Source organism: Centrocercus urophasianus, unplaced genomic scaffold (assembly GCF_019232065.1).
Source record: "Centrocercus urophasianus isolate 14NV4802_14NV808 unplaced genomic scaffold, USGS_Curo_1.0 seq_11, whole genome shotgun sequence".
Lineage (NCBI taxonomy): Eukaryota > Metazoa > Chordata > Aves > Galliformes > Phasianidae > Centrocercus > Centrocercus urophasianus.
Window position 1 is genome coordinate 13172865 of NW_024884253.1, and position 24381 is coordinate 13197245.

Sequence of the window (24381 nt, forward strand, 5' to 3'; positions counted from 1 at the left end):
CCATCTTAAAACTCCTCTATTGTATAGAATCATAGAGAGTTATGAAATCATTGAGGTTGGAAGGACTGTTAAGATCACCTGTTCCAACCATCAGCCCAGGCCTGTGACCACCCTAGAATATGCCACTCAGTGACACATCTACCCTTTTCTTGAAGACCCCCAGTTTCCTAATATCCAACCTGTACTTCCATTGCAGCCATTTCTCTCACTGGGCTGTTCTACAGAGCATTCTTCAATGCAGTGCATTCTTGCTAGATACAGTCTGACACAAAGTCCTGGCAATGAGAAGTCCTGCTGAATGACCTCAAGAAGGTGATGATTCAGGAAGCAGTTAAGCAACTCAATGTTTCTAATTACTTTCTTGATTAAATTGTGTTTACGTAGGTGGGAAAGGATTTTATTTTCTTAGCTGAACGTTATCAGCAGGCTTGAGATTATGAAAGAGTACCTTAAACTGGAGCTAGTGCAGATGACTTTTTGGATATTAAACTTATAGATAACTTCAGTACAAACTAACTATATTGTTGTGCTTGACATGGACTAATGTGCAATACTTGGAAGATTTTTATTAGGACCCCATTTTAATTGTGCTTAAAATAAAGTCAAACGAAAAGATCATTCATACCATGTTGTCAGCAGACATGGAGTAAAGGCAACCTCTTTCTAAGGAGCTTTTAATCTAACCGCACAGAGTGAAGAAGAAGAATGGGAGAGGCTGTAAGCAGAAAAAATAAGTGAAAAAAATATGATGTTTGCATTGGAATTTGAATAGGCACACAGTCTAGGCCTTGCAGAAAAAAAAAAGAAAAAAAAAGACAAATGGGAAAAAAATAGAGGAGCAAGGGACAACAGTCCAAGGGGATGAAAAAGGAAAGAAGAAGAAAAGTATGTATGTGTGCATTATTGCTGAGTGAAGCACAGAGGAAGGTCTGGTATAGCATGCCAGCTTTACAAGCAGGAAATGATTCTTAAGAAAAGGACTACGCCTGTGGTCCTAAGAACAGGTTTGCACCTTACATGTTTCCATTTTGAGTCACTATTTCTGTCACCTTTTGGTGAGCATCTCAGTGCAGCGTTGGCATCTAGGCCATTTGTCAGTGCTAGATAAGGATAATCCATCTTTGTCTTGGTCAGATACATGGTTTCTGCTCAAAAAAGTCCTGCAAATTCCATATCCTCCAAGCTTTACATGAGATTTTGGTTGTAGAAAAGATGGAGAGGGTTGCTTGGAGGTTAGAGAACTATATAATTTACAAGCTGCAAAATGGCTACATTAACATTTAGAGGGACATGAAAATATTTACATACTTAAAATTTCAGTGTTGCCAGTAATCCATGTACTTGTCCATGTGAAGTGAATTCCACCAAAATACACATAGATATGGAATTCGACTACTTTCTTGATAAATACTTCTCTTTTTCACAATAACTCCAAGAATGGATTTAGAGAAAGCAATTTTTTATCAATTTTCTTACAATTATTCTGCAGATGATCAAAAGAATGTAAAGTTAATAAAAACAGAAAAACCCATAAATTGTCTCTGAATTCCATGGCCCTGACCTTTCTGTACCACAGCAGCATTTTTGCAGAAATTTCAGACAGTCAGATATTATTCTGAAAACAACCTCATACCTGGATGGCAGCTGCCTTCTCATTTCTTTCTTACACCTTCCTTTGCAGCTTTCCCCTACTCTTTTTCATTAAGGATCAATATTTTGGGTTAACATTTTCTTTCCTCGTGTCGTTACGTTTCATCACTTTTTTTCCCAAGTTTTAATGTAAGTCTTCCCTGTCCTTTCAATTCATTTGGACAATATCCTCATCAGTCCTTGTGTTGGCTGCTTCCATCCAGCTTTTCCACAGGACTTTGTTACTTTCATGGTTGAAACTTTTCCTAAGACAAACACTTGCTTTTAAACTTCTTGTTTTCACCTCTATCTCAACTTAAATCTCAGAACTGAATCTGTATCTCATGGAGATGCCTCTTTCACCAACTCATTAACTTTTATGTTGTCCTTGATAATACAAATGCGCCCTCAAATTCCCCATTATGTCCAGGTCTGTATCCTCATCTCACTCAAAATATTCTTCTATGAAGGCCATACTATTACCTTGTCCTCCCCTTTTAATAAAAAGGATGTCCATGCTACCAATCGAGCACAGCTGTGATGGTTTTGATAGGAGGCAAGCACGCTAATTTATAGCAGCAGAAAAACTGGCCAAAATTAAAATTCATTTCTTCATTCCAAGTTTTTTACTGTGATCTGATTTATCTATGTCTTATCTTTGGGAGTTTCAACTGTTAAGGGCAAGAATTGTCTTTAGCATTGTATTGAATACCACAATTGTTCTCTTTGTTCTTACAAGTCACTAAATAATGAGATACTCATGAAATTCTGTATTTTAATACCTTACCTTTCACTGAGAGGTTTATCTAACAAGATCTTCCAGGAAGCTTCCACGAAGCAGAATAATTTGCCTTTCCCCTTAACAGGTAATGATTGCCAACTTAATGTATTGGTCTCTCATCACCTAGTTATGAATTATCTATCCATAGCCAAAAGCCCATAATAATAAGTTCTAATCTTTTTAGGATGATAAAGTAGAAAATTAATGTGAACCTATTGCAAATAAAACTTGAATTCCATAAAAAGGAAGATGTTTTTATACCTTAATGCTTAATAACTCAGTGCTCTTTCTTTCCAACTGCCAGCTTAGGAACTCAGCAGCACCTGGTTTCACACACTTTATGTTTAAGTAACAGGTTAATAAAGTGTGCCCTACAGCTGTGGAAGCAAGAAGTGTGAAGTGGGAAAACATGAAGTCCAGTTCTGCATGGAAACTGAAGCTGCACTATTATGGTCAAGAGCAGAACTGAAATTGTTTTGCAAAGAAACACTCGAGTATGCATTTTCATGAGTAAGCATTATTTTTTACTGACATGTGAGAGTTTGTCAGTTAGTTGGACAAAAGCAGAGGGACTGCAGCAAGGCTAACTCTGGTTTCTGTTTCTAAAGTGACCATGGAACATACTGAAGAGGAAGATTTAACATCCACCTTGGTCAGGGTATTTGGGAATTTGCTGCCCAAAAGGGAGGTATGTCCCTTCCCTGATCAGCAAATGACTGTGTGACATGCCAAAGGAGTTTTAATTATCTGATATGACTTCAGAGATGTAGCATTAGTGGGTTGCACTCCACAGTCATTACTAAGAAGGGCGTTAGTTCACAAGTTGTTTTATTAACACAGGTTGTGCTGATGTTCATAAAGTCCCCTAAGTCTTTTTTTGTCCTAATTACATTTTCATCTTCTAGGAGCGCTTGGTCTTTTTTATTGTCACAACCCAGCAGCACCCTGTGACAAGGACTTCCAAAAATCTGCTACACGTGTTCCATCACAGTCTGTCATTGTGTTGGGCAATATGAGTTACGGGTTGTCTCAATGGTTAGAATACTGCCTGTGTCTGGTAGAAGAGTTTGGCTGGGGCTAGCTGAAAAACTAAATAGAAGTAGCCATGAAATGAAGAACTATTTGTCAACTTTGAATGGAATTAATGCTTTTGTGATACATGCTGCAGAATATGGTGCGCATCTGAGGAGGAAGGCAAAGAAAGCACGTATCAGCATGCCTTTGTTTTCCAGATCTCTTCATCCCTCATGCAAGTTTAAATTTTCTCCTTTATCCTGAGTAACAGTGTTGAGCTTTGCTAATACCAAATTTACATTTCATTACCTTTTTTGATAATTAGTCTGTGGGTAATTTGAAGGTTGATTAGTTTTTGTTACCTGTGATTACAAACAGGGACTCTTTAATGTTGCTTTAGTGCCAGCCTGTCACGCCAGTGAGGAGTAATTTAGAATCTCTTGTAATTGAAGGTAACCACTGATGGACAGGTAATCTAGCTGATGGATGGACCCAATACCAACAAATAATGGTCCATGCACAGCTCTCAGTGGCAGGGCTTTTTAGTGCAGTTAATTACCATTTATTATTAATCAATTACAAATAGCCAGCACATATAGTCTCCATTGACCTGTAAGAGTGGTCATTATTATGCATAACATAATGCTTCCTTTAATTCCTTGGCTCCTGACAGAAGACACAGTTTTGTTTCTGATCCTCTCCTGATTCAATCTGAATGGTGATGGAGTGGAAGCTGTAGTGCTCAAACAGGGCTTGGGTGACGTCTTTCAAAATCTTCTGACTGTCCACTGTGTCTGCTATAGACAGCAAGCAGAAAACAATTATATTAAATATAGTGTAATAGTTTGAAGAGTGACAGAAACCATTCACAAACAGCCTAGCACTTCTATGAAGCAGCTGATTTTGAGCAGTGTCCCTTGTCCTTTCTATCCTTCTACATGGCAGCAAAGGTTTGTTCATTTGAATGTGGTTAGAATATGCAACTTTGGCAAGACACAACTTTAACCATCAAAGAAATTCAGATTGACAGAAGATAAATTCTGGATGAAAGCAAGAATACTTAATAAAGATTTGTTCATCCAGTCAGGGAGCAATAACAGTGCTAAAAGATCCTTCCTGGGAAGGTAGGGCTTCATGGGGTCTTTGCCTATGAAGCACTACGTAAGTAGAGTTTTCTCACATGAACTATAGCACATACATGTTGCAAAAAGCAAACAGACAAGAAAATTGATGCGGATAATGGGCAGTTTGTCAACAGGAATAAGGACATTATTAAAAAGATATTTTTAAAGATAAAATGTTTGCCCTGGAGTTCTCTCTATGCTCCAAGCTATTTTTAAAGATTGTTTTACATCTGGAGAGGCATCAGGAATGCAGATTTGGCCTGTAGGTTTTTGTTACTAGCAATCAACACTTTTCACATTTGACAAAACAATTCCAAAATCAATTTGATATTCTGAGAATAGTCTGGTCTGGATCTAATTCTTTTAATTTATTTAAAGTACGCTGTAGTTTACCTCCTTGTTCCACAGCCTCTGCAGTTCCAAGTTCTATGCTAACTACAAGTCCCTGTTATTTTGGCAAGATTTCTGAGGGGACGATCTGAAAGCTTTTCATTCTACTTTTCTTATTTTTCCACTAAAATAATGGCATTTATTTTAACAAGAACAGATATACAGCCAGTTGTACACCAATCAGAACTACCTGACCTTTCCCAGACAGCTGCTGAATACTTCTTCCCTGTTTACAGAAATTTACTGACCTGTGGCCACATGAGCAGATAGAATCGTTTGATTCGTCGTCAGAGACCAAAGATGAAGGTTGTGAACAGATTCCACTTTCTCAACTGCTAAAATTCTTGCTTTCACTGCATCGTAAGAAAGTTCTTTCTCTGTTCCTTAGAGAGAGAAATTGTGGGGAAAAAAGGTAAATTCTAAGAGAGAATAAATATGATCATTAGAGGAAAACACATCATGAACCTTTCTTCAGTTAGATGTACAACTTTTATTAAAATATTCTGTCTTGGGAAGACCCTTTATTTCAGAGTTCACTGTAAACTTCATTTCTATTCTTTGTATTATAATTCTTTACAGAATGAAACATATGCACGTGTTAGGAGACATTTTGCTGGTCCCATATGCATAGGCAGGTCAACTGTGTAATCAGATCATGTCTTGATTCAGCACTGATATCTTTTGTGAGTGCTAATTTTATGGCCTCACCTGAGTATCTGTGCGGAATTTTGTTCTCCATACATGATTGAGAAACACCAGTTTAATGGAGAGGCAAAGACAAACAAAGATTAAAATGGTTTGTCCTGGGAATATTAAATGAGATAAAACAAGATTACAGGTTAGTTAATTAGTAGATAAGTGATTGTCTTCTTAAATGGGCCTTCATACAAAATATGATAATGACGATGACAACTCTTATTCAGAATGAGGACCCTTGTGACGGGGGTACCTGCAATATGAAATTCAGTGTTCAGTCCAAATTTGCTCAAAGAATTGAATTATGGGTCTTCTCTGTTGTGAGACGTGGGAATTTAGAAGTGCACCTTTATGCCTACTTGAACAACCGTGTTTATCATGTTTTGCTTGGATCAGTAAATTGACAAAGTATTTTTAATGACACTGATTATTAAGTATAATAATGATAAGTATTGTATTGATTAATTGGGTCTCTCATACCATAACTGATGCTAATAAGTCACTACCTCCAATATCCTATTTCTCTTCGGAAAATTCTGGGCAGAAATTCTGCTACTTAGGAGGCAGAAGACTGGCTACACCAAATTCCCTGGAGTTCAAGCTTGAAGAGGCTTGTGGCAGAGCATGTGAGTACTGCTTACAGCAGTTGGCAATCTCTGCTCTGAGAAAAAGATCCCTCAGGGCTGCCAGGCCTCCTTGGTAGTTTGGTTTTTCAGTAATCAAGAGATCATCTGTTTTGTCAGCAGCCGAGATACAGCCAGCTGCTGCCTTCTATCCAGGTACACTTTTACACAAATGTAAACTATCTCTCAGTCACTGAAAGAAGATCAATACTAGAATGAAGCCTTACTGTAAAAGAATGTTGAAAATTTCCTTTCTTGAACCAGCAGTAGGGGAAGAATGAAAGAGAATTAAATAGGCATGCAGATTGTAACACCAAGTAACTTGCATACATTCAAAACCTGCTTTGTTACAGCTATTTTTCCTTTTCACCCTAAATCTTCATTGCAGAGAAGGACGTTGTATTGCATTATTCAGTGTATAAGGAAGGCAAGAACATGCATTTGTGACTTGCTCCAGACGTTTGGCCTTGCACATCAAATGTTCAGACCCATAGCTGGCAGGATTAAATATTACAGAGTATAGCTCTTGTTGCCTTCATGTTGATGTGCTGGGAATTGTCTATTTCCATGTGCCCGAACGTGACTAGAAAGCTCCATTGGCTTGCTTTTCTGGATAGGCATAACTGAAAATCTTTGAAACTTCTGCCTCTTGCACCCTGTCTGTTTTACAGACACGGTTCAAAGCACAGCCTTTCTCTTTTCTTCGGTCTTTTTGGCAGAGACTTGTTTTTCACATGGGTAAAGGAATTACACAAAGAACAAAGCAAGTAGACATTTATTTTGCTGAAGGGATAATATAAAGTAATGTTATGACAAACTAAAGCTTTAGTAATACACTGGGAGTTTGTTAATAAATCATCAATAGGCCGGTTTTTACAAAAATTGGAATGTGTAGAAGTTTTCTGGTGTAATGGTAGAAAAGAATTTAGATTAAAATTTTAATTAGAATTTTAGCATGATCACAGTTACGAGTGTTGGAAATTGATAGAGAGTCATCCTATTATAGTTTTGTCAGCAAGAGAGAAGGAACAAAATATAGCCATTGATTCTGGAATCAGGTCCTACCTTCCATTAACACAACCAAAATATCCCTTAAAATGGTGATGGTGGTTGCCAAAACAAAGATGGAAAACACAAATGTGCAGATTGGATCAGCTATTTTGTATTCTGGCTAAAAAAATACGAACACAATACTTCGTTAATTTCATTATTTTTGGTTATTGCCATTTTTAGTTAGTTAATCTGTAAGCATTCCATTCTTCTAGTACAGAATCAGTGTTGACCTCATTTGCCAGTTAGTGCAGGGGGTGAGGGTGCTATGAGTGTATGAAAATAAAGAGAGAGACATGAAAATACCCTTCTTTCAGTTCAAACAACAAGAAATGGTGACACTCCCAATAGCCTTTTCAATTCCCAAGAACGAGTATAATTGTCCTTGACTAAATTACAATGCGTATCATTTGAACACAGAAAATATTTACACAGAACCTAGTTTTACAATGCGGTGAAAAAAATCGTTATCCTTAATTGCAAGGAGAGCAAGTGAACTAATGAAACTAACCTTAAAGAAGATGATAAGTGCACTAATTAGCACACTAATACTCTGGAATAAATCCCCAATGGCATGCACAAAGGCTGCCCGCAGGCTGGCATTGCTCAGAGCTGATTTTTCCAGAGAGGCCAGTGAGGTTTCCCTGGCTTCTGCTCCATGGCTATGCCTGTGTCCAGTTTGGTGCAGAATCAGGCTTAGTCTGCAAAGGATGTAAAACTCTGAGGTTATCGTGTCTTTGAGAGCAGTGACATCACACACGTCATTACCTCTCTCATTTCTGAATGCTGAACAGTACAATCAGACACACTAGGTAATAACACAGAGTGGCTAAGCAGATAATTGGTAAGTATTTCAGTGTTTTGCATACAAACGGGAAAGTCTGTGAGTAGGGGAATTAATGAGAACTCATTTTCTACGGAGTTCTTGAATCTTCTGATGTCTAATAAAATATGAGATAGAAATAATTATTTTTATTCACAGAGTTTCCGTTTTTGTAATTTCCCTCCCCAGTTTGGCAGCAAAGAGAAAGTAGGAGAGCAGCGGGACCTCTCTTCTCTACCCAACCCATACTCTCATAAAACTCATTACACACTTGATATTTTTGAGGTCAATATCTCTCCATCATCTATTACTGAAATACACCAGCAGATTCACTGTTAGAAGTTATTTATTTGGAATGGAAAACAAGGTAACTTACAGGATATTGGCGAACACAGCACAAGCAGAGGTGATGAGCATCACTGCAGCATCAATATCATAATTGGGGTGTAGCAGCCTCATGCTAGCCAAATATGTCAGCACACCAGTCACCATCCAAATGATTATCATAGACATCAAAGCTCCCAGAATTTCTATGAATTTTAAAAATCTAATTTTAACAGTAATCATAACAGAAACACAAGAATTATTAAGGGTATGATGCTAGTTGTTCTAAGTTTGTGAATCCTACAGCCAAGAGAGTTACTTGTGTGTAAGCTGATAGGTGCACATAAGGAATGGGCCAAGACATACTTTGGTCATACAGGCAAATCAAGTGGCTGTCCTGGGCAACATTATGAACATGGTGGCCTAACTGTTTTCTACCTTCTTTTGTCTGCTTCCCAATGTGGAGCTCATGGAGCATTTGGAGAAATTGGAGAGAAGAAAAGGCCTGTTGTAGGAGCTTTGGGAGGAGTAAAAGGAACAGGAATGGGGGGTTGGACTCGATGATCTCTGGAGGTCCCTTCCAACCCCTACAATTCTGTGATTCTGTGATTCTGTGAATGGGAAGAAGAAATAAAAGAGCAGTTCTTTTACATCCTGTGTACTTGGCCCAGGAATCAGCCCTTTTCCCAGTGTGAGATTAGCTCAGTCAGAAGAATAGAGGTGGGAGGGAAGGAGAGAGACATGGCTCGCTCAGACCTGCTGGAAGACATAATCCCCTCCAACAGCTTCCCTTATTTCTGCCCACCTCCCTTCATTTCACAATTCAGAAAACCAATGAATGCCCCCGACAAGGCCAGCAAACCCCTCCTACCTCTCTCCTGAGACTTTTTCCAACCAATGCCACTAGTGGTGATAAAGACAAAAGAAGTTATTTTGTCCCTGGGGCAGCAAAATTCAATTTTGTCTCTATTGGCTCTGAGTTGTGCTCAACTAAATCCGACGTCCCCAATGCCAACTTTTATTAAACTGCCATAGGCAAGGTCTGGGGATGTTTGTATGAACGTGCAGAATGTTTTTAACAGGATGTGGAACTAGTAATTGCCATGTGACCTGAATGGGTAAATGCAGCACTTTATGAGCACAACTGACACAATTCCAAGGAAAATGAAAATTCACAGCAAAGAAATAGAGAGCCATAAAGAACAAACCACTTGCACAGATCTCCACTGAAAGCAGCTAAACCTCAGCGTACAGTTTTGAATGTATTTTCATGACATTCACAAATTTTGCATCAGTCTGGGCCTCAGAGGCTTATCAAAATAACTATTTTGTCTAAAATTGATGATTAATGAATGAAACTGCAACCTCCTGGAAGTCTAGTTTTACTTAAAAGGACATAGAGAAAAGCTAAAAGTGTTATTCAACACTTGTGATGTTTCTATTTTCCAAATTACAAAATGAAACCTTGCAAACTTGGCCCAGAAGAAGCTGCTGATAGCTATGAAGGAGCCAACAGCCTTTGTGAGCACCTGCAAGAATGTCTGTACATGTGTATGTACTCCACCATTGTAAAGTCATTTATGTGTATGTACTCCACCACTGCTAGAGGTCATCTTTACATTATTTTTCAATGCAGAAGCTTAGCAAAATCCCAGTGAATCATCCAGACCAGTTCAGTAGTATTAAATATTTTATTTTAAATATTCTCACTCAAATTTACTCAGGACTGCTAGCACCATCAAAGTACAGCATGTGATACCAAGGGATTGCTTGGGAAACTTATGATTGTAAGAGGAAGAAACTGTAGCTGAAGAGAACTTTCCTATGTGGAAGTAAGCCTGACTCATACATCAGTCTCATTCAATATTGTGCTTCTAACCATGCTGTTAAAAGTGGCTGCATACCCAAAGGATTGTGTAGGACTGCTGCCCTGACTTATTCTGCTGCCTGGCTTAGGGCACTGGAGGCATTCAGGTGGCTCCTGCTAAATCTGAGCCTTGTCATACAGTTTTGCATGACAAAACCAATCTATCAGTCTGAGAAAAGAGGTAAAGTACTTCCAGTCAGTCAGCATGCAGTGACTGTGACCCACCCGACTGCTCTCTGCTCCTCTGTCAAGGCACCCACCTGCATATTAAACTGGAAACACACTTCAGAAATTGAGCAAGAAACATGATAACTATCACAGAATGAAATCAAATAGACACTGATATTGGATATTGGATGCAGTTCTCTCATTTGCTACCTGCTCGGTGCCACCCGAAAGTTAACTGCTTGGTGGGAGGCTTGGAGGCCAGCCACAGTGAGAAGAGACTGATCAGGAAGCTTGTCAGGTCCACCAGGATGTGTGCTGCATCACTGACCACCGCCAGGCTGCCAGCTATCTGTCCACCTGTGGGAAGCACATGGCCTTGTCATGGCTCTGGTCACATCTTGGAGTCAACTAGATCAAACATGGGATCTAGGAAGTATTTCATTTTGACAGATCAGACCCATGACTAAAAACTCTTCATAAATTGCTTCATTTTGTACCTCATTCATGCACAGAAAGGTACAAATTAATAACAAGGTATTTGTCCCACATAGATAACTGAGTGTCTTAAGGACAATGCTGTGATTCATAACTGTTGTGTTTATATTACTATATGGACTATTTTACTACAGCTACTTTAATATCTTTCTTGGTGAAAGACAGACTCAGGCATCATATTTCCAGTATCCTTTCACTATAGTGTTATAGATTGCTGAAATTGTATGTATGCACAAAAAGTCAAAAATTTGTTTATGGAATTGATTCCTTATTTATAACAGGGAAAGACGAATGTTGTTCTTGATGACTGGATGCCAGACCTTTTGTTTGTCACAGGCAAACATTAAAATAGGAATAAAAGGGAAGTTTCCAGCATAAGAGCTGTGATAAACAACCAGCCATCTTAGTAAGGGCATGGAGAAAAATGTTCTGTTTGCAGGAATAATCTACCATTTCATAGCTGTAATGCATGGTTTAATTTTGCTGTTGGAGCTGAAAAAATGTGGCTAAATGTCATTTTACTTTGAGGGCGAGGAAGGTGATTTTCATGTGAATTCTGAAAAAAAAAAATAGGCTGTCTGAAATCGCATTTCTTTTACCCAGCAAGCCAAGTGCTATTTTGCCAAGTCCTTGTAACCATGTCTCAGGGCTAAAGGCAAAGAAACTGAAGATTGTTCTAAACTAACCCCAGCTGCCAGTGGCTGCAAGAAAAGACACGGACCACAGGCAGAAATCTGTCCTGCCAACTTGGCGTAGCAGGGGAATGTTTTCATCACAGAATTAATGTAAAAAAATGGGAATGTGAAATGATCAAGACAAAACATCTAGTTTCTGCATTTGACATTTCTATTGTCAATGTATTTCTATCCTTGTTCAGTTGTTTAATTAACTTCAGCTCACTTAATTCTCTTGACCAGTGCCCACATGAAAATAAATGAATCTAAAAAACACTGTAAAACACAAAATGCTTCTTTCAAACCCTCAGCAAAACACCACTGCCAAATGGACATGTAGAGAAGTCTCTTGTTTCCTTATACATGTGAAGTCTTCATGCCAGCAAGACGCTCTACCTGTTTGATTTCTTCATATTCAGATTTTACATTGGAACGCATTATACTGTGCGGTTTGCCCCCCAGGGAAACGCATATCACACATATAAGGAACATTTTTTTGTTGTTGTTTCTTCTGTTGCCTCCCTATAAATCCCACTAACAGCTGCCTGTGAGTCACTCCCCAGAAGGGAAAAGAAAGGACTATAGAATTTTGCATTGCATTCGCAATAGTGAAATGTAAAATTCAACAACATGAGGATTTCCCAGAACGTAAGCAGATGTAAAGGCACATTAATTTTTTTGTCATTACTAGATTCTAGACTTTCACTGTTTGCAGGACAGCTCTTTCATGGGTGGAAAACAATTCTACATAGCAGAGGGAAACAGGCTTGTCTGACAGTGCACAGATGTTAACAGCCAGGGCATCAGCTACCTTTCAGCAAACAAAGGCATAGATCACAAGCTGCCTGCAAAGCCCTATTGCATTTTAGATAATGTATTTCCATGTTCCATGGGACAACCTTACAAAAGCTTGCTTCTAGCCTGCTGTCTCTGAAAAATGTTGGCAAATTATTATTTTATGTATTGCTGCCATAGCTGATGCCTTGGGTGAGTTTCTGAGATCTCAGTCCATTTATCTTAGCAACTTGGTCAAGTCTTTATGTTCCTTTTTGACATGATAACACATGCTAGTTTTGTTTCTTTATCCAAGTGGAAAAAATGTACTTCGAAATTCATATTTGGTCCTTAGCCAGTAAAAATCCTTGGAAAGCACTTTTATATCAGGGCTGTACACAGGGTGTCATTGGCTTGACTAATATCTCCAGATCTCAGGAGTTTGCAGTGGAATTGCATTGGAAGAAGAGAAGGTAATAGCCTTTCTGAGATGGTTTGTGCAGCAGGCTTGGCCAGCAGTGCCCCTTTTGAGAAGGCAATGTGGGACAGCACAGATGGTTTGAATGAAAAGAAAAAAAATCACAGGGAATATCTAGGGGTTCAATGAAACACAGTTTGTCAACATCTTTGAGAGTGATGTAGCTTTTCTTTCTTGTGTAACATAATAACACCTGAGAAGTTGTTTGTTCCTAAGACTAAAAGGAAGGGGAATATCTTGCTTACTCTCAGGAGGAAAAACTGTGCAATATTTACAGGCTTTTACTGCTCTGTATCAATACTTCCAACAAGCAGCCTTTATGAGTTACTATTACTCATGATGGCTGTTTATAGCTTTGCATACCACAAAGCAGTAGAAAATGTCAGTCACTCTCTGGTCAATCATCAGGCACATGCTGTCTGGCCTGATGATTAAAAAAATTAAATGTGTGGTTCATAATTACAAAAAACTCCATAGACTGCTGTCTGTAACTGCTGTTAATAACTGGTTTGTCAGAGTGTAATGGTCTGAAGCAAAATGGTCTTCAAGCCTGTTACTTAAGCTGTCACTACAAAAAGCTGTATGATTCATTAAGCAAAATGAAACATTTAGTTAACGTATCATCTGTCCTTCCAATTATCCTCTAGCATTGCTGCATTCACCAAACTTAGGCCTGCTGATTACATGGTTTTGCTAATAATGCGTTTCTTCTGGCACTGGAAATTACTGCATGGAGATTGGTGGTGTGCACCAATTTTCATGGGCAAAATGCACGTGACCTACAAACAAGCAGGCTTCATGCAGAAGAAACCTGTGGGAAGAAAGATGGAGAAATCTCTGCTGGGTTTGGCAGCTAAGAGTAAAGGCAGAAGTGCAGTGACTCCATCAGTGCTCCCAAGTCTGACTTGTGAGGAAGGCAAAGCCTTTCTATTTCATTTTCATGGGGACTCCACAGGCAGGCTCTGGAAGAACATGGGTTTCAGAGACCTTTCTGGCCAATTTTTTCATACCCCTGGAATACGTGTGGCAAAGACCTGTGAAATTCCTCATTTCTTACCTTACCTCACCATAGAGAAGGGGAAACTAAAGAGCCAGCAACTATCAGGTATGTATCAGTATCACAGAAGCAATCCAGAGGGCAGATCAGGGGTACAAAATGAAAGCAAATGCTTTAGGAGAGAGCCAAAAACTTATCTTGGATGTTGTATCATAGGTCCAGAAGTGAAAGCTAATTAGACAGGGGAATAATCTTCAATTGATCCAGAGGCACACCAGCAGGCCAATTTAAGAGATAAACGTGCTCTGGTATAAATACATTGACTTAACTGAGGAAAAGCAGATGGTGAATCTGGCTGTGAATTTCCCCAGATTTTGTAAAGACTGTTGCATTTAATATCAGATCCTGCTGCAAGCGGCCCTCACCAGTGCTGAAGGCTCATTGGCCTGAATAAGCATGTAAAATCCTTTAATCTTTTCCCAGAAAAGTAACTTAAATTATTAAAAATCCTTTTGTGACATGATGCTGAGACATGGCAGCCACTTTTATCTGAGCTGAAACACCTGAGAGAACAGTTGAGGCCATTAACTGATCCTCCTAGTCCTACCCAGATGCTTATTTTGTTAATTTAACTGGAGAAAAAAATATATTCTTTTAAAGACTGGAGAGGAAGGAGTGTTACTTGATCCCAGGTGGGGTCACCTCTGTGCACTGAGCGTCACCGTAGGCAGAGTAAGTGCAAAAGGGCAGGAGTACAGATGTGCTGGGCACACAACTGAGCAAAGATACTCCCCTGTAATCTCAGCAACCATGAAGATGATGCAAATTACTGATGCTGTGTAGAGCTTCCTCCGTGCTCGGTGCTGCTCCCCTTTCCTATCCTCATAGGCCTGTAAGTAGCCATGACAGTGATATGCTTGATTAGCTTCAGCATTTTCTTCTTCCTGCTGCTGCCTCTCCTCATTGAAATTCTTCTGATGCCAGCTCATCCTTTGGGATTGAAAGGAACAGAAGGTTAAAAAAGAAAAACCCCAGTTATTTTGGCTTCTAACCCTGCAGCCCCAGAAAGTATGTAATTAATGCTTCTGTAAGATAAAAGCAGCACTGGGAACAGTGGTTCATCGAGGAGGCTTGCTCATGCAAGCAGGACTCGGTGGGAGGGAGCTGCACATGAAATGAAGCTCTGGCAGGGTTTCCAAGCTCTCCAGGCTCTCCTACATCATTTACCAGTTTATGAAGCGGAGGGTGACTTTCTCTGGCTTGTGTACATTGTGCACATAATGAAAAAGGTGACAGAAAGAAAAGGACTCCGACTGCTCAGCACAAGAATTTCAAAAAGTCACACCTCAGGCAGATACCAACCAAGTTCAGCATAGCATGGAGGTAATTCTGAGGGAATTTTTGGTTTTCTATTTCCAACAGCTTTATTATGAAGACAATGCAAAAATAGATTTTTTTAATCTTTTATTTTGTTAATATAATTGACTAAAGACATTTCTCTCCTCTCTCTGCATGCAGAACTGTTTTATCTCAAATTTTCACTCAAGCACAAAAACTCCCCATCTTCCAGCAGGGCCTGAGCATGGAAGATATTAGCTAAAAGGTTTCAAAGGCATTTAAAAAATCAAAGAAATCAGTTCTTCAAAGCTCGCTGAACCCTTTGTGCCATAAAAAAGAGAAAAGTTCAGCAGAAGCAGCTCTCATAGAACCATCTTATCCCAAGGTAATTTCCCATCTGATCTGACATCTGATCTGTCACAAAACCTCAGTGCTGTCCTTCTTTAGGGCTTTCCTGGGAAATAAGGGATGGGAGAAGGGACACGCGGAGCTATGACGCATTGAGGCTGCAGGAGTTCCTGAACAACCACCACATGTGGTACTTGCACTAGGGCAACCCAGAGTTCATTCTTGGAAGCCTAAAGATGGTTTGCTAAGTAAGAACAGCCCCTTCTCTGTATCTCCCAACTGAGAAGAGCCCAAATGAAAAAAAAAGAAAAACCTTAAAAAACCATTATGTCACTCCAGCTACAGCTTTTGTGGCTGCTGCTGCTCATGAGAGTGCACTATGGTATCCAAAGGGGAATTCTGCCCAGATGGATATTTGTAATGTTCATATAATCACATTACAGCTATTTGTTTCACTGCCCCTTGTAATGACAGCCTCTTTTTCCCATTCAAAAGAGTAGAGACTTTTCTTCAAGAAGAGCTGTTTCATCAGCTGCATGAAGGGGAAGTGCAAACATCTTAGTGACTTTGTGTGGTGTTTCTGTACTGTTGATGGAAGTGGAAAATTGCCTGAAATCTCACTGGAAATAAATTGCACCAGTGTCTGCCAATCAGCAGTGAATCAGTGTCAAGAAAAAAAGGCACTGTAGTCACAAACCTTTCCAGCTGCCTTTTGGGCAGTTGGAGCGGCCTGCAACTGCTCCGCTGGTCTCACCAGGGCATTGCACAGCCCTCATCCACTGACGAATAAGAATCAGCCCATTGGGTTCTTCAGTTCCTCAGAGGCTCTTGGCCTATCTAATCAATAGCACTTTCTCTGCTTTCGTGGCAGCTGAGCCCTGCAACTGTACATAAGTGTGGGTTTGGGTTTGTAAATATTTTCGAGATGTTCCAAGGGTTCAGCATGTTCCCCTGAGTCAGCTTGTTTCCCAGCCAGGTTAGCATGCGGTCTCTGTTTGCTCAGCAGAGGCCACTGATTCCTTGTGCTTGCCTCCAAGAGCCTGCATGAAAGAGCGATCCCTGATGCCTAGGAGACACTTAGTTTTCTCAGTCTTTTTTTTTTGCCATGTTTTTCTTTTCATGTTTTTTTCCCCACAACAGCAAATAAATGGGAGCTGAGCCATCTGGGGAATGGGCTGCCCATATGGCAGCCAGGGTGCCTGCAGCCAGTCGTCCTCCAGTGCCTGAGTTTTGCATTCATCAGACTCCTCGTGTGCACTGTGTCACTTGCACACAATGTTTTGCTGATGAATTAGACTCAGAAGGTACCACAAACTGATTCCTTCCAGATGGCTGAATAAAATACTGTAGTTTTCTCACTCTCCCCAGGAGATTGGGGCATGCAAGGTTTTCTTTCTTGTGATCCCTCTCTGGAGTTAACTTCCAATGCTCTTCTGCAGTTTGCATGTAAAATTAATTTCCCTTTAATTTGATTTTCATCAGCTGGCACTGATTGTAAAAATCATCTTAACAACATGAGTCATGATCCTTTCCACAGCCTGTCAGGGCAGGGATGCCAAAATTACCCCTGTCAACTTCGGAGCCACCAAATTCTCTCCTTGCTGCTAACAAAATGGGCCACTTCAAGCCCCTCCATCAGCAAACAAAACCTCAGAGTTCTGCTGAGGGCTAGGAAAACACTGTCCACAGACCTCACTGAGCAGATGCAAAAGCAAATGGAGGCAGCATAAACCCACAAATGTGACACTATTCTATCTAAAAGTGCCTAAATAAAAGTGGTCTCATTGTCAGGGGTGGTGAGTGTTGCTGCTCCCTTTGAACTCACAGAGCAGCATCCAGCCCCACGAGTTAGGAAGGTTCCTGCCAGCTCCAGTGCATAACCATTCATTTTATTTTATTTTTTGCTTCTGAGACCAGTCTGCCACTAATTAAAAGAATCTAAGAGACAGTTTTGTAAAAGAGTGAATCAAAAGCTTAAGGTGCAGAGATCAGCTGTGACAAACTGTAAACCCCTCCTGAGTGCTTTAGAGCAAGATGTAGCCTTTGAGCATCAGATCTCTGCTTCAGCACACTGCAACAAGAGATCCAGATTAAAAGATTTTTTTTCTCTCCATTTCAAATTCTCTTTCCTTTAAAAAAGACAGTCAGGGAAAACATCAGAGAAAGGCACCTACTGAGTCATGCATATACGGAGGGAAGAAAATATTAATACATATTGTAAATTCCACACAAATCATTAGCAAGAGCTTTTGATTGCAACTTCCCTTTGTTTGTTTTCACTTGATCTGTTGGGTGCTTTGATCTGACAAGAATAATTGCCATCCTAGACTGCTATGAGAACCCCAGCGAAAAGAGCAAAATGTGGAATTACTACACTTCCTTCAGGAGAGAACCTCTGTCACAAGGGACAAGAGTAATTTTTGGTGTCTGAAAGGGTATGAAAATGTCTTCAGAGATAAAAATTACTTAAGCCATAGTCACATCCCTTATGCTGACACAACTCTGATTTCAACTGAACATTTAATTCATCTTGAACATTTCTAAGTCACATAATACCTTGTTTATAGCTTGTCCATCCAGATTCTTCTTTTCCTCCCACAGTATTTTGAGCACAAAACAAAGGCAATATTTATGTGTTTGAATACATTTAAATGTCTATTAGATTGCAATTGTAGCTATGATGATCTTATCTCGTCTCATTTTGAGAGTCTGAGCATGTATGCATAAATCTATTGTGAACAAATTTCCTTCTGCATAAAAGTATGGCAATAGCTGTACAGAGTTACAGCAAAAGTGTTCAGAGACATGTATCCAAACTCTGTTGTGAGAACAAAGAGACACACACAGACACAAAAAAAAGGAAAGAAGATGTCCAGAGTGGTGTTTCCCTGATGCTTCTCCCAGGCTGCACAAATCTGGAGGCTGGGAGCTAGCTGAAACACAGCTTATTCCTAGCAGCCCTTCACAGACCTTTCCTCCAGGAACCACAACTCAAGGCACAAGTACATGCTGGGGGTCACTCAGCTGGAAAGCAGCTCTGCAAAGAAGAACCTGGAAATCCTGGTGGACAACAAATTGAACATGAGCCAGTAATGTGACCTTGCTGCTATGAAGGCTAATGGTAATCTTCCTAAAATGTGGCTAGCAGGTCAAAAGAGTTGACCTGTCCCCTCTACTTAGCATTGGTAAGGCTGCACCTGGAGTGTGTTCTGTTTTCTGGGGTTCCCAATAGCAAGAGAGACTTGTATACACTGGAGTGTTCATCAGAAGCCACCAAATGATGAAGAGACTGGAGCACCTCTCCTGTGAGGAGAGGCTGAGAGAGCTAGGAGTGTTCAGCCTTGAGAAGAGGAGGCTCAGGGGAATCTACCAATGTCTATCAGTACCTAAAGGGAAGGTGCAGAGGATGGAGCCAGGCTCTTTTCAGTGGTGCCCAGTGCCAGGACAAGAGGCAGTGGACACCAAATGGAACACAGAAAGTTCACACTGAACATGGAAGCACTTCTGTTGTGTAGGTGACAGAGCACTGGCACAGGTTGCCCAGAGGCCGTGGGGTCTCCACCCTGGAGATCTTCAAATGTCACCTCAACATGGCCCTGGGTCCCCTGCTGTGTTTGTCCCTGCTTGAGCAGGGGTTGGCCAGATGGACCCTGAGGTCCCTGCCAACCTCAGCCATTCTTTGACTCTATAGTTCTATGAATCTGGCTGATTTAAAAGTGGTTAGATTAATTATGATTTATATAAAAATAATGCAATCTTTGTTAGTCTTAAGCTGTCTGCCTGATGTTTTAATTAGTTCAAATGTTATAAATTTTGAACAGCCATTCCATGCTTACCTTTATCACACCAATCATACTTTTATGTATCATTGGTATAAAGCCTTCACCATCAATTTCCTGAGACTGAGTTATTTAATTTGTTTTATACCATTTATCATCTTGGTTCTAATTTATTTTTTTTTTTTCTGAGATGAAATGGGAATAACTGTACTATGGAGATGGTGTATGGCAGACAGTTCTTCCTAGAATGTCTCATGTCAGCTTACATGAGGCAAAAAGCAATCGTATGGGTTTTGCTGAGATCGCCATGACACTGCTTTGTCCAGATGACAAGCCAGTATGAAGGAGATAACCACAGGGCCCACAACCAACCTCTTTCAGAAGTTACAAGAAACACCTAAAATTTTCTTAATCACTGACTTTCACAAGGCACTAAGAGTGGTGGAAAGCTTTTATTCAACCCAATAAGAGTTTGCATATCACTTGCAGGAAGGCAGAAAAAGAAGAAAATATTCCCTATACCAACATCATAGAAAATCAATCTCCACCTGATTACACTCTCTTACAAGTTCTCTTCAAACTTTTCATTTAGTGGTATGAGCCTGGATGACAGGAATCAAGTGCAAGTCTAAGCCTTCACTGATAGATAAGAATAAATGCTGGTCAAGTTTAAATCCTGTTAAAAGCTTTTACATGAAGACAAGCTTTGAAGTACACATTTTTCCCACTTCCAGCATCACCCTCTTTGTGCCTCTTTTCTCAGAGCGCTACCATTATCCATCCGAGTTGAACATGATAAGATTCAGATCTTCTGTACGTCATAGACCCTCAGCAGTTATGTGGCACAGATGTCAGGGTGATTTAGCAGAGAGCAATAAAACTTTATTTCCATCATGTAGGTTCAACAGCAGAAGTAAAAGTAGGGGTAGGTATGTCACTGTAACTCTACACGTTTAGACCAAGGTCAATTAAAGCTTTGAGTCTTTCTAGCTCTGCATATGCCTGTTTTTTCATTTCAGTTATAGTAAAATAAAAGCAAAAATTCTTGAGACAAGAAGCTTTGAGTTTCTCTTCTTGTATGGTAATCAAATCCCACTGTAATGACACATAAATAACATAATCAGAAATGCACATCAAGCCAAAATCCAACTCACAGTGTACTTGGTACAATCTGATACAAATGCATTGGTTAATGAAGTGTGATATTGAATATTTCTGGTCAACATTACACTGATCTATTGCCAGCAAGAAATAAAATGGTCTAGAAAACTCAGGAATTTGGTCAAGACGTTTCTTAGGTTTTTAAGAGTTATTATCCAAATCACTTGATAGGTAATCAACATATCAAATAATTAACTATCTGAAGAATTTATTTTCCCACAACACTGTCTCAATTGCTAAAAGAAAGTAGAAAACTATCCTAGGCCTAATCTAAAGATAAATGAATCTCCTCTGATTTGAGTTACAGACATCTTTTGAAAAAGGCAGGAAGTTCTCAGTGCTCAGCTTCAGATTCTGTTACAATTGTGATTAATATTCTTCTTGGAGAATGGTGAGAAGTTGGATATTGAGTTCAATATTAGGAAAAATTTCTTCTCAGAAAGAGTGGTGAGGTATTGGAACAGGCTGCCCGGGGAGGTGGCGGAGTCACCAACCTGGAGGCTTTAAAGAGAAGAGTGGATGCTGCACATGGTCTAGAGTGATCACAGACATAGATTGATGATTGGACGAGATGATGTTATTGGTCTTTCCAACCTTAATGATTCTATGTGGATTGTGTCAGCTATCCTGGGACAAGTTCTGTTTAATATCTTTATCCATCACCTGGGGAAGGACATAGAGTATGCCTTGATCAAATTGACATATGATTCCAACCCAGAGGTACAACTGAGTTGACAGATAACCTATGAAATTCAGCAAGGATCAGTGCAAAATCCTACATTTGGAACAGACTTCTGAGACTACATCTAGAATACACTGTACAGTTTTAAAACCATCAGTATAAGAAAAAGCAATAAAATGGTAAGAGATCAATTGATGGCCACCAGGATGGCTGAGGGCTGGAGCACTTCGCCCTGCGGGAACTAAAGTTCCATCCTAGAGAAGAGTGGGCTTCAAGGGAACCTAGTAGCAGTCTGCTAATGTTTATTAAGAGGTAAGTGAGAAGGAGGTGCTTAATTAATTTGTGTGAAGGAAGGATGAGGAAACGATCATAAATTAAAACAAAAGGGATGGAGATTGAATATAAGGGGAAAAAATGACTACGACAAGAATTCAGTACTGGAGCAAATTGTCCAGAGAGGTTGTGCAGTCTACATCCTGTGAGATATTTTCAAGACAAGAGCAGATGAAGCCCTGAGCAACCCTGTTTGATATATGAGCTGACCCTACTTCAAGCATGAGGTCAGAGCAGAGACCTTCTGAGGTCTCTTCCAGCCTGAATTATCCTGTGAGCCTACAGCTGACCTGATTTTCAGAGAGCTCAGTTAAAGACAGGCTCCTTTTAAGCATTTAAAGTTTGGCAGGAGAAACTTCAATGCATCCAAACCCGCTAGTGACTACTGACAGTCTTGGCATGTCTAAAACACTCTCCCTCACAGGCTGTGCACAGGGAACGGGGCCTGTATTCAGATTTTCTACTCCCTCGATTGAGATAAAAACAGTTTTGTTCCCTGTGTATTGTAATAATAGCATTTATTAAAAAGAAAGAGACTGGGGGCTGGCAAAGAAAGAGGCAATCTGTGTGCAAAATAGATTCTGTTGAAAGCACTGGAGCTGTTCATTAAGCCTACACACAGGGAATGGAAAAATATGGTAATTTATACCAATGGCTAAAATGAGCTTATTGCTACTGATCGGCTTAAGACACCTGAGGCTGTGCCCAATGCTGGTCTGTGCAAGCTTGAGCCCAGCAGGCCGCATCCCCATTGATGGATGAGGCAGCTGAGAGCTTATGAGTTTGGATTAAAGGGAAGATAGGGCTAGTTGATAGTGACAATCTGCTATGGGCAATCTTAACAGGAAGATCAGGCAGATAGGGCCTCTATAGAAAGATAGGTACAGCCTTAGGTTCTCACGGAGGACTTCAATCATCCTGCAATGTGCTGGAGGGACAACACAGCAGGACATAACAAATCCAAGTGGTTCTTGAAATGTATTGATGGTCATCTATGTGGATGAGTAATCAGCTCTTGCAGTTAATAAAACTTCACCTGGTAAAAAAGGCCATAAGAGATGCAAGAAAAAATGTCACATCTTTCCAAACAATCGTCTCTGCCTCAGGGCACTCTTCCCTGTACCTTGTAAAAGTTTTGTCCAGAGATGCCCCCTGTGTCCCGAGAGGCCAAAGGACTTCAGGCACTGAAGCTGTGCCCACACAATTGCAAGCTATTGAAAAGGCTCTGAGACACTTCAGTAACAAAAATGAATTGTAGAATCATGTGGTATTTTTTAAAAACAGAAACATTACCATAAAAATCATTTTGGACAGTGCCATTTATATTTATGGAACTGTGTAATAATATTTAAGCAATAAGACAGACATTCAAATGACTAAAATATGATGGAAGTGACTCCAGTATAAGAACATGGAGAGATGGATTTCCATTGGAACCAACAGCATTTATGCCTTTCTGTCCCACGTATTTTAAGAGAGCCAAGCAACAAATAACCTGAAAACCAATGAGATAATGGAAATGTCAAGAGGTGCTAAGCTGTAACTGAACAGATATTTAAAAAAAAAAAAAAACTTGCTGCGCTGAGTCAAGAAGAAGAATGAAAATAAGTTTAACTGTAAAGCTATTTTGTGACTGACTGATATTCATTTTGAACCCAAGTTATAACACATTTTATGTTTTCAGAGGGTCTTTCTTCACTCAGGCAAGCATTTACTCATAGGACCTGTGGCACATGAGAGACACATCAGCTTCAAGCCTAACAGAGTATCCACACGAATAAGGTTTTGCAGGATCAAGTCCCTAGTAGCATCACATTTCTTTCACAGCAAATAGAGTATTTAGACATTCAAGCATGAAGAAGCTTTGAATCAAACATGATGTCAATAGCACTATAATAATTCAGCCTAAAACTGTAACATAATCCATGAGGTTTTGCATCTTTCAATAAATCTACTCAGCTTATAAAATACATAGCAGGAGACACTTGCTTCAGCAGCGGATAGGTTCAGTCCATCACAGACACAGATACACCAGGCTGCTGTACGGTAAATACATCAAACATTTACTAAGAAAGTTTGGAAATGAAAAAACATCGAACAAAACATTTGGAAAATAGTGAAAGCTGTTCCCCATACATGCAGTGAAAATCCCCATACTTCAGCTTTGGCAGCCCGCCTGCACATGAGTGACCCTCATGTTTCTGACAAAGACAAAGCAGTGGCAGAGAAGGAAGCATGGAGCTGCGTTACCTGTCTAGGGCTAAGGAGTACCTCTTGGTGTCCCTCTCACTCACAAGGCATGCTCGCTCAGGACCCTTTTTTGCAGCCATGAGGACTGGCGGTGGGGTTTTGCTTGCTTTTTTTCTCCCCCAAGTGCTACTTGTTCCGTTGGAGGTGGATGCGGGCAAAAACGTCCTTGAAACTTATTCAGAAGTCTCTGCCAAGTGTTCTTCAATGAAAAAGTTTTAATAATCTTCTCAATAAACCCACCGCAAGAGAAAGCAGCTTTCCTATTGTTAGTGGTGTCACTAACATGCCGAACAGTAATTCGTTGAGGATGAAAGATCGGAGGGCTTGAGCCTCTTTGCCTCTTTCCTTTCTTTTTTTTTTTTTTTCTCTTCCATGGGATGATGCTGTGACATGATTTCTGTCACATGGTGAATGAGTGCTCTCGCACTGCTGACTCAGGGTCAAGCCCAGCTCTGTGCACACTGACTTACGCACACTAAAAGGGAGAGAGAAGGGGAATAAAAGCCTGATTTGCCTGGAAACAGCCAAAACACTGTTTGTCTATCTGCTTCCTCGGCTTGGAAGAAAAGCACACCTCCCTCAC

The 24381-nt window shown here is 40.1% G+C and overlaps 1 protein-coding gene across 1 annotated transcript; it reads right to left on the reverse strand.

Annotated features, from left to right (window-relative positions):
* Positions 1–4075: 4075 nt before the first annotated feature.
* On the reverse strand, positions 4076–23878 carry SLC30A8 (solute carrier family 30 member 8). Its single transcript, XM_042808689.1, has 8 exons — positions 23799–23878; positions 14689–14897; positions 10700–10846; positions 8507–8660; positions 7819–8008; positions 7323–7428; positions 5187–5321; positions 4076–4221 (listed from the first exon to the last, which is right to left on the reverse strand). The coding sequence occupies exons 1-8, from the start codon at positions 23876–23878 to the stop codon at positions 4076–4078; spliced, it is 1167 nt and encodes a 388-aa protein (XP_042664623.1).
* Positions 23879–24381: the final 503 nt, after the last annotated feature.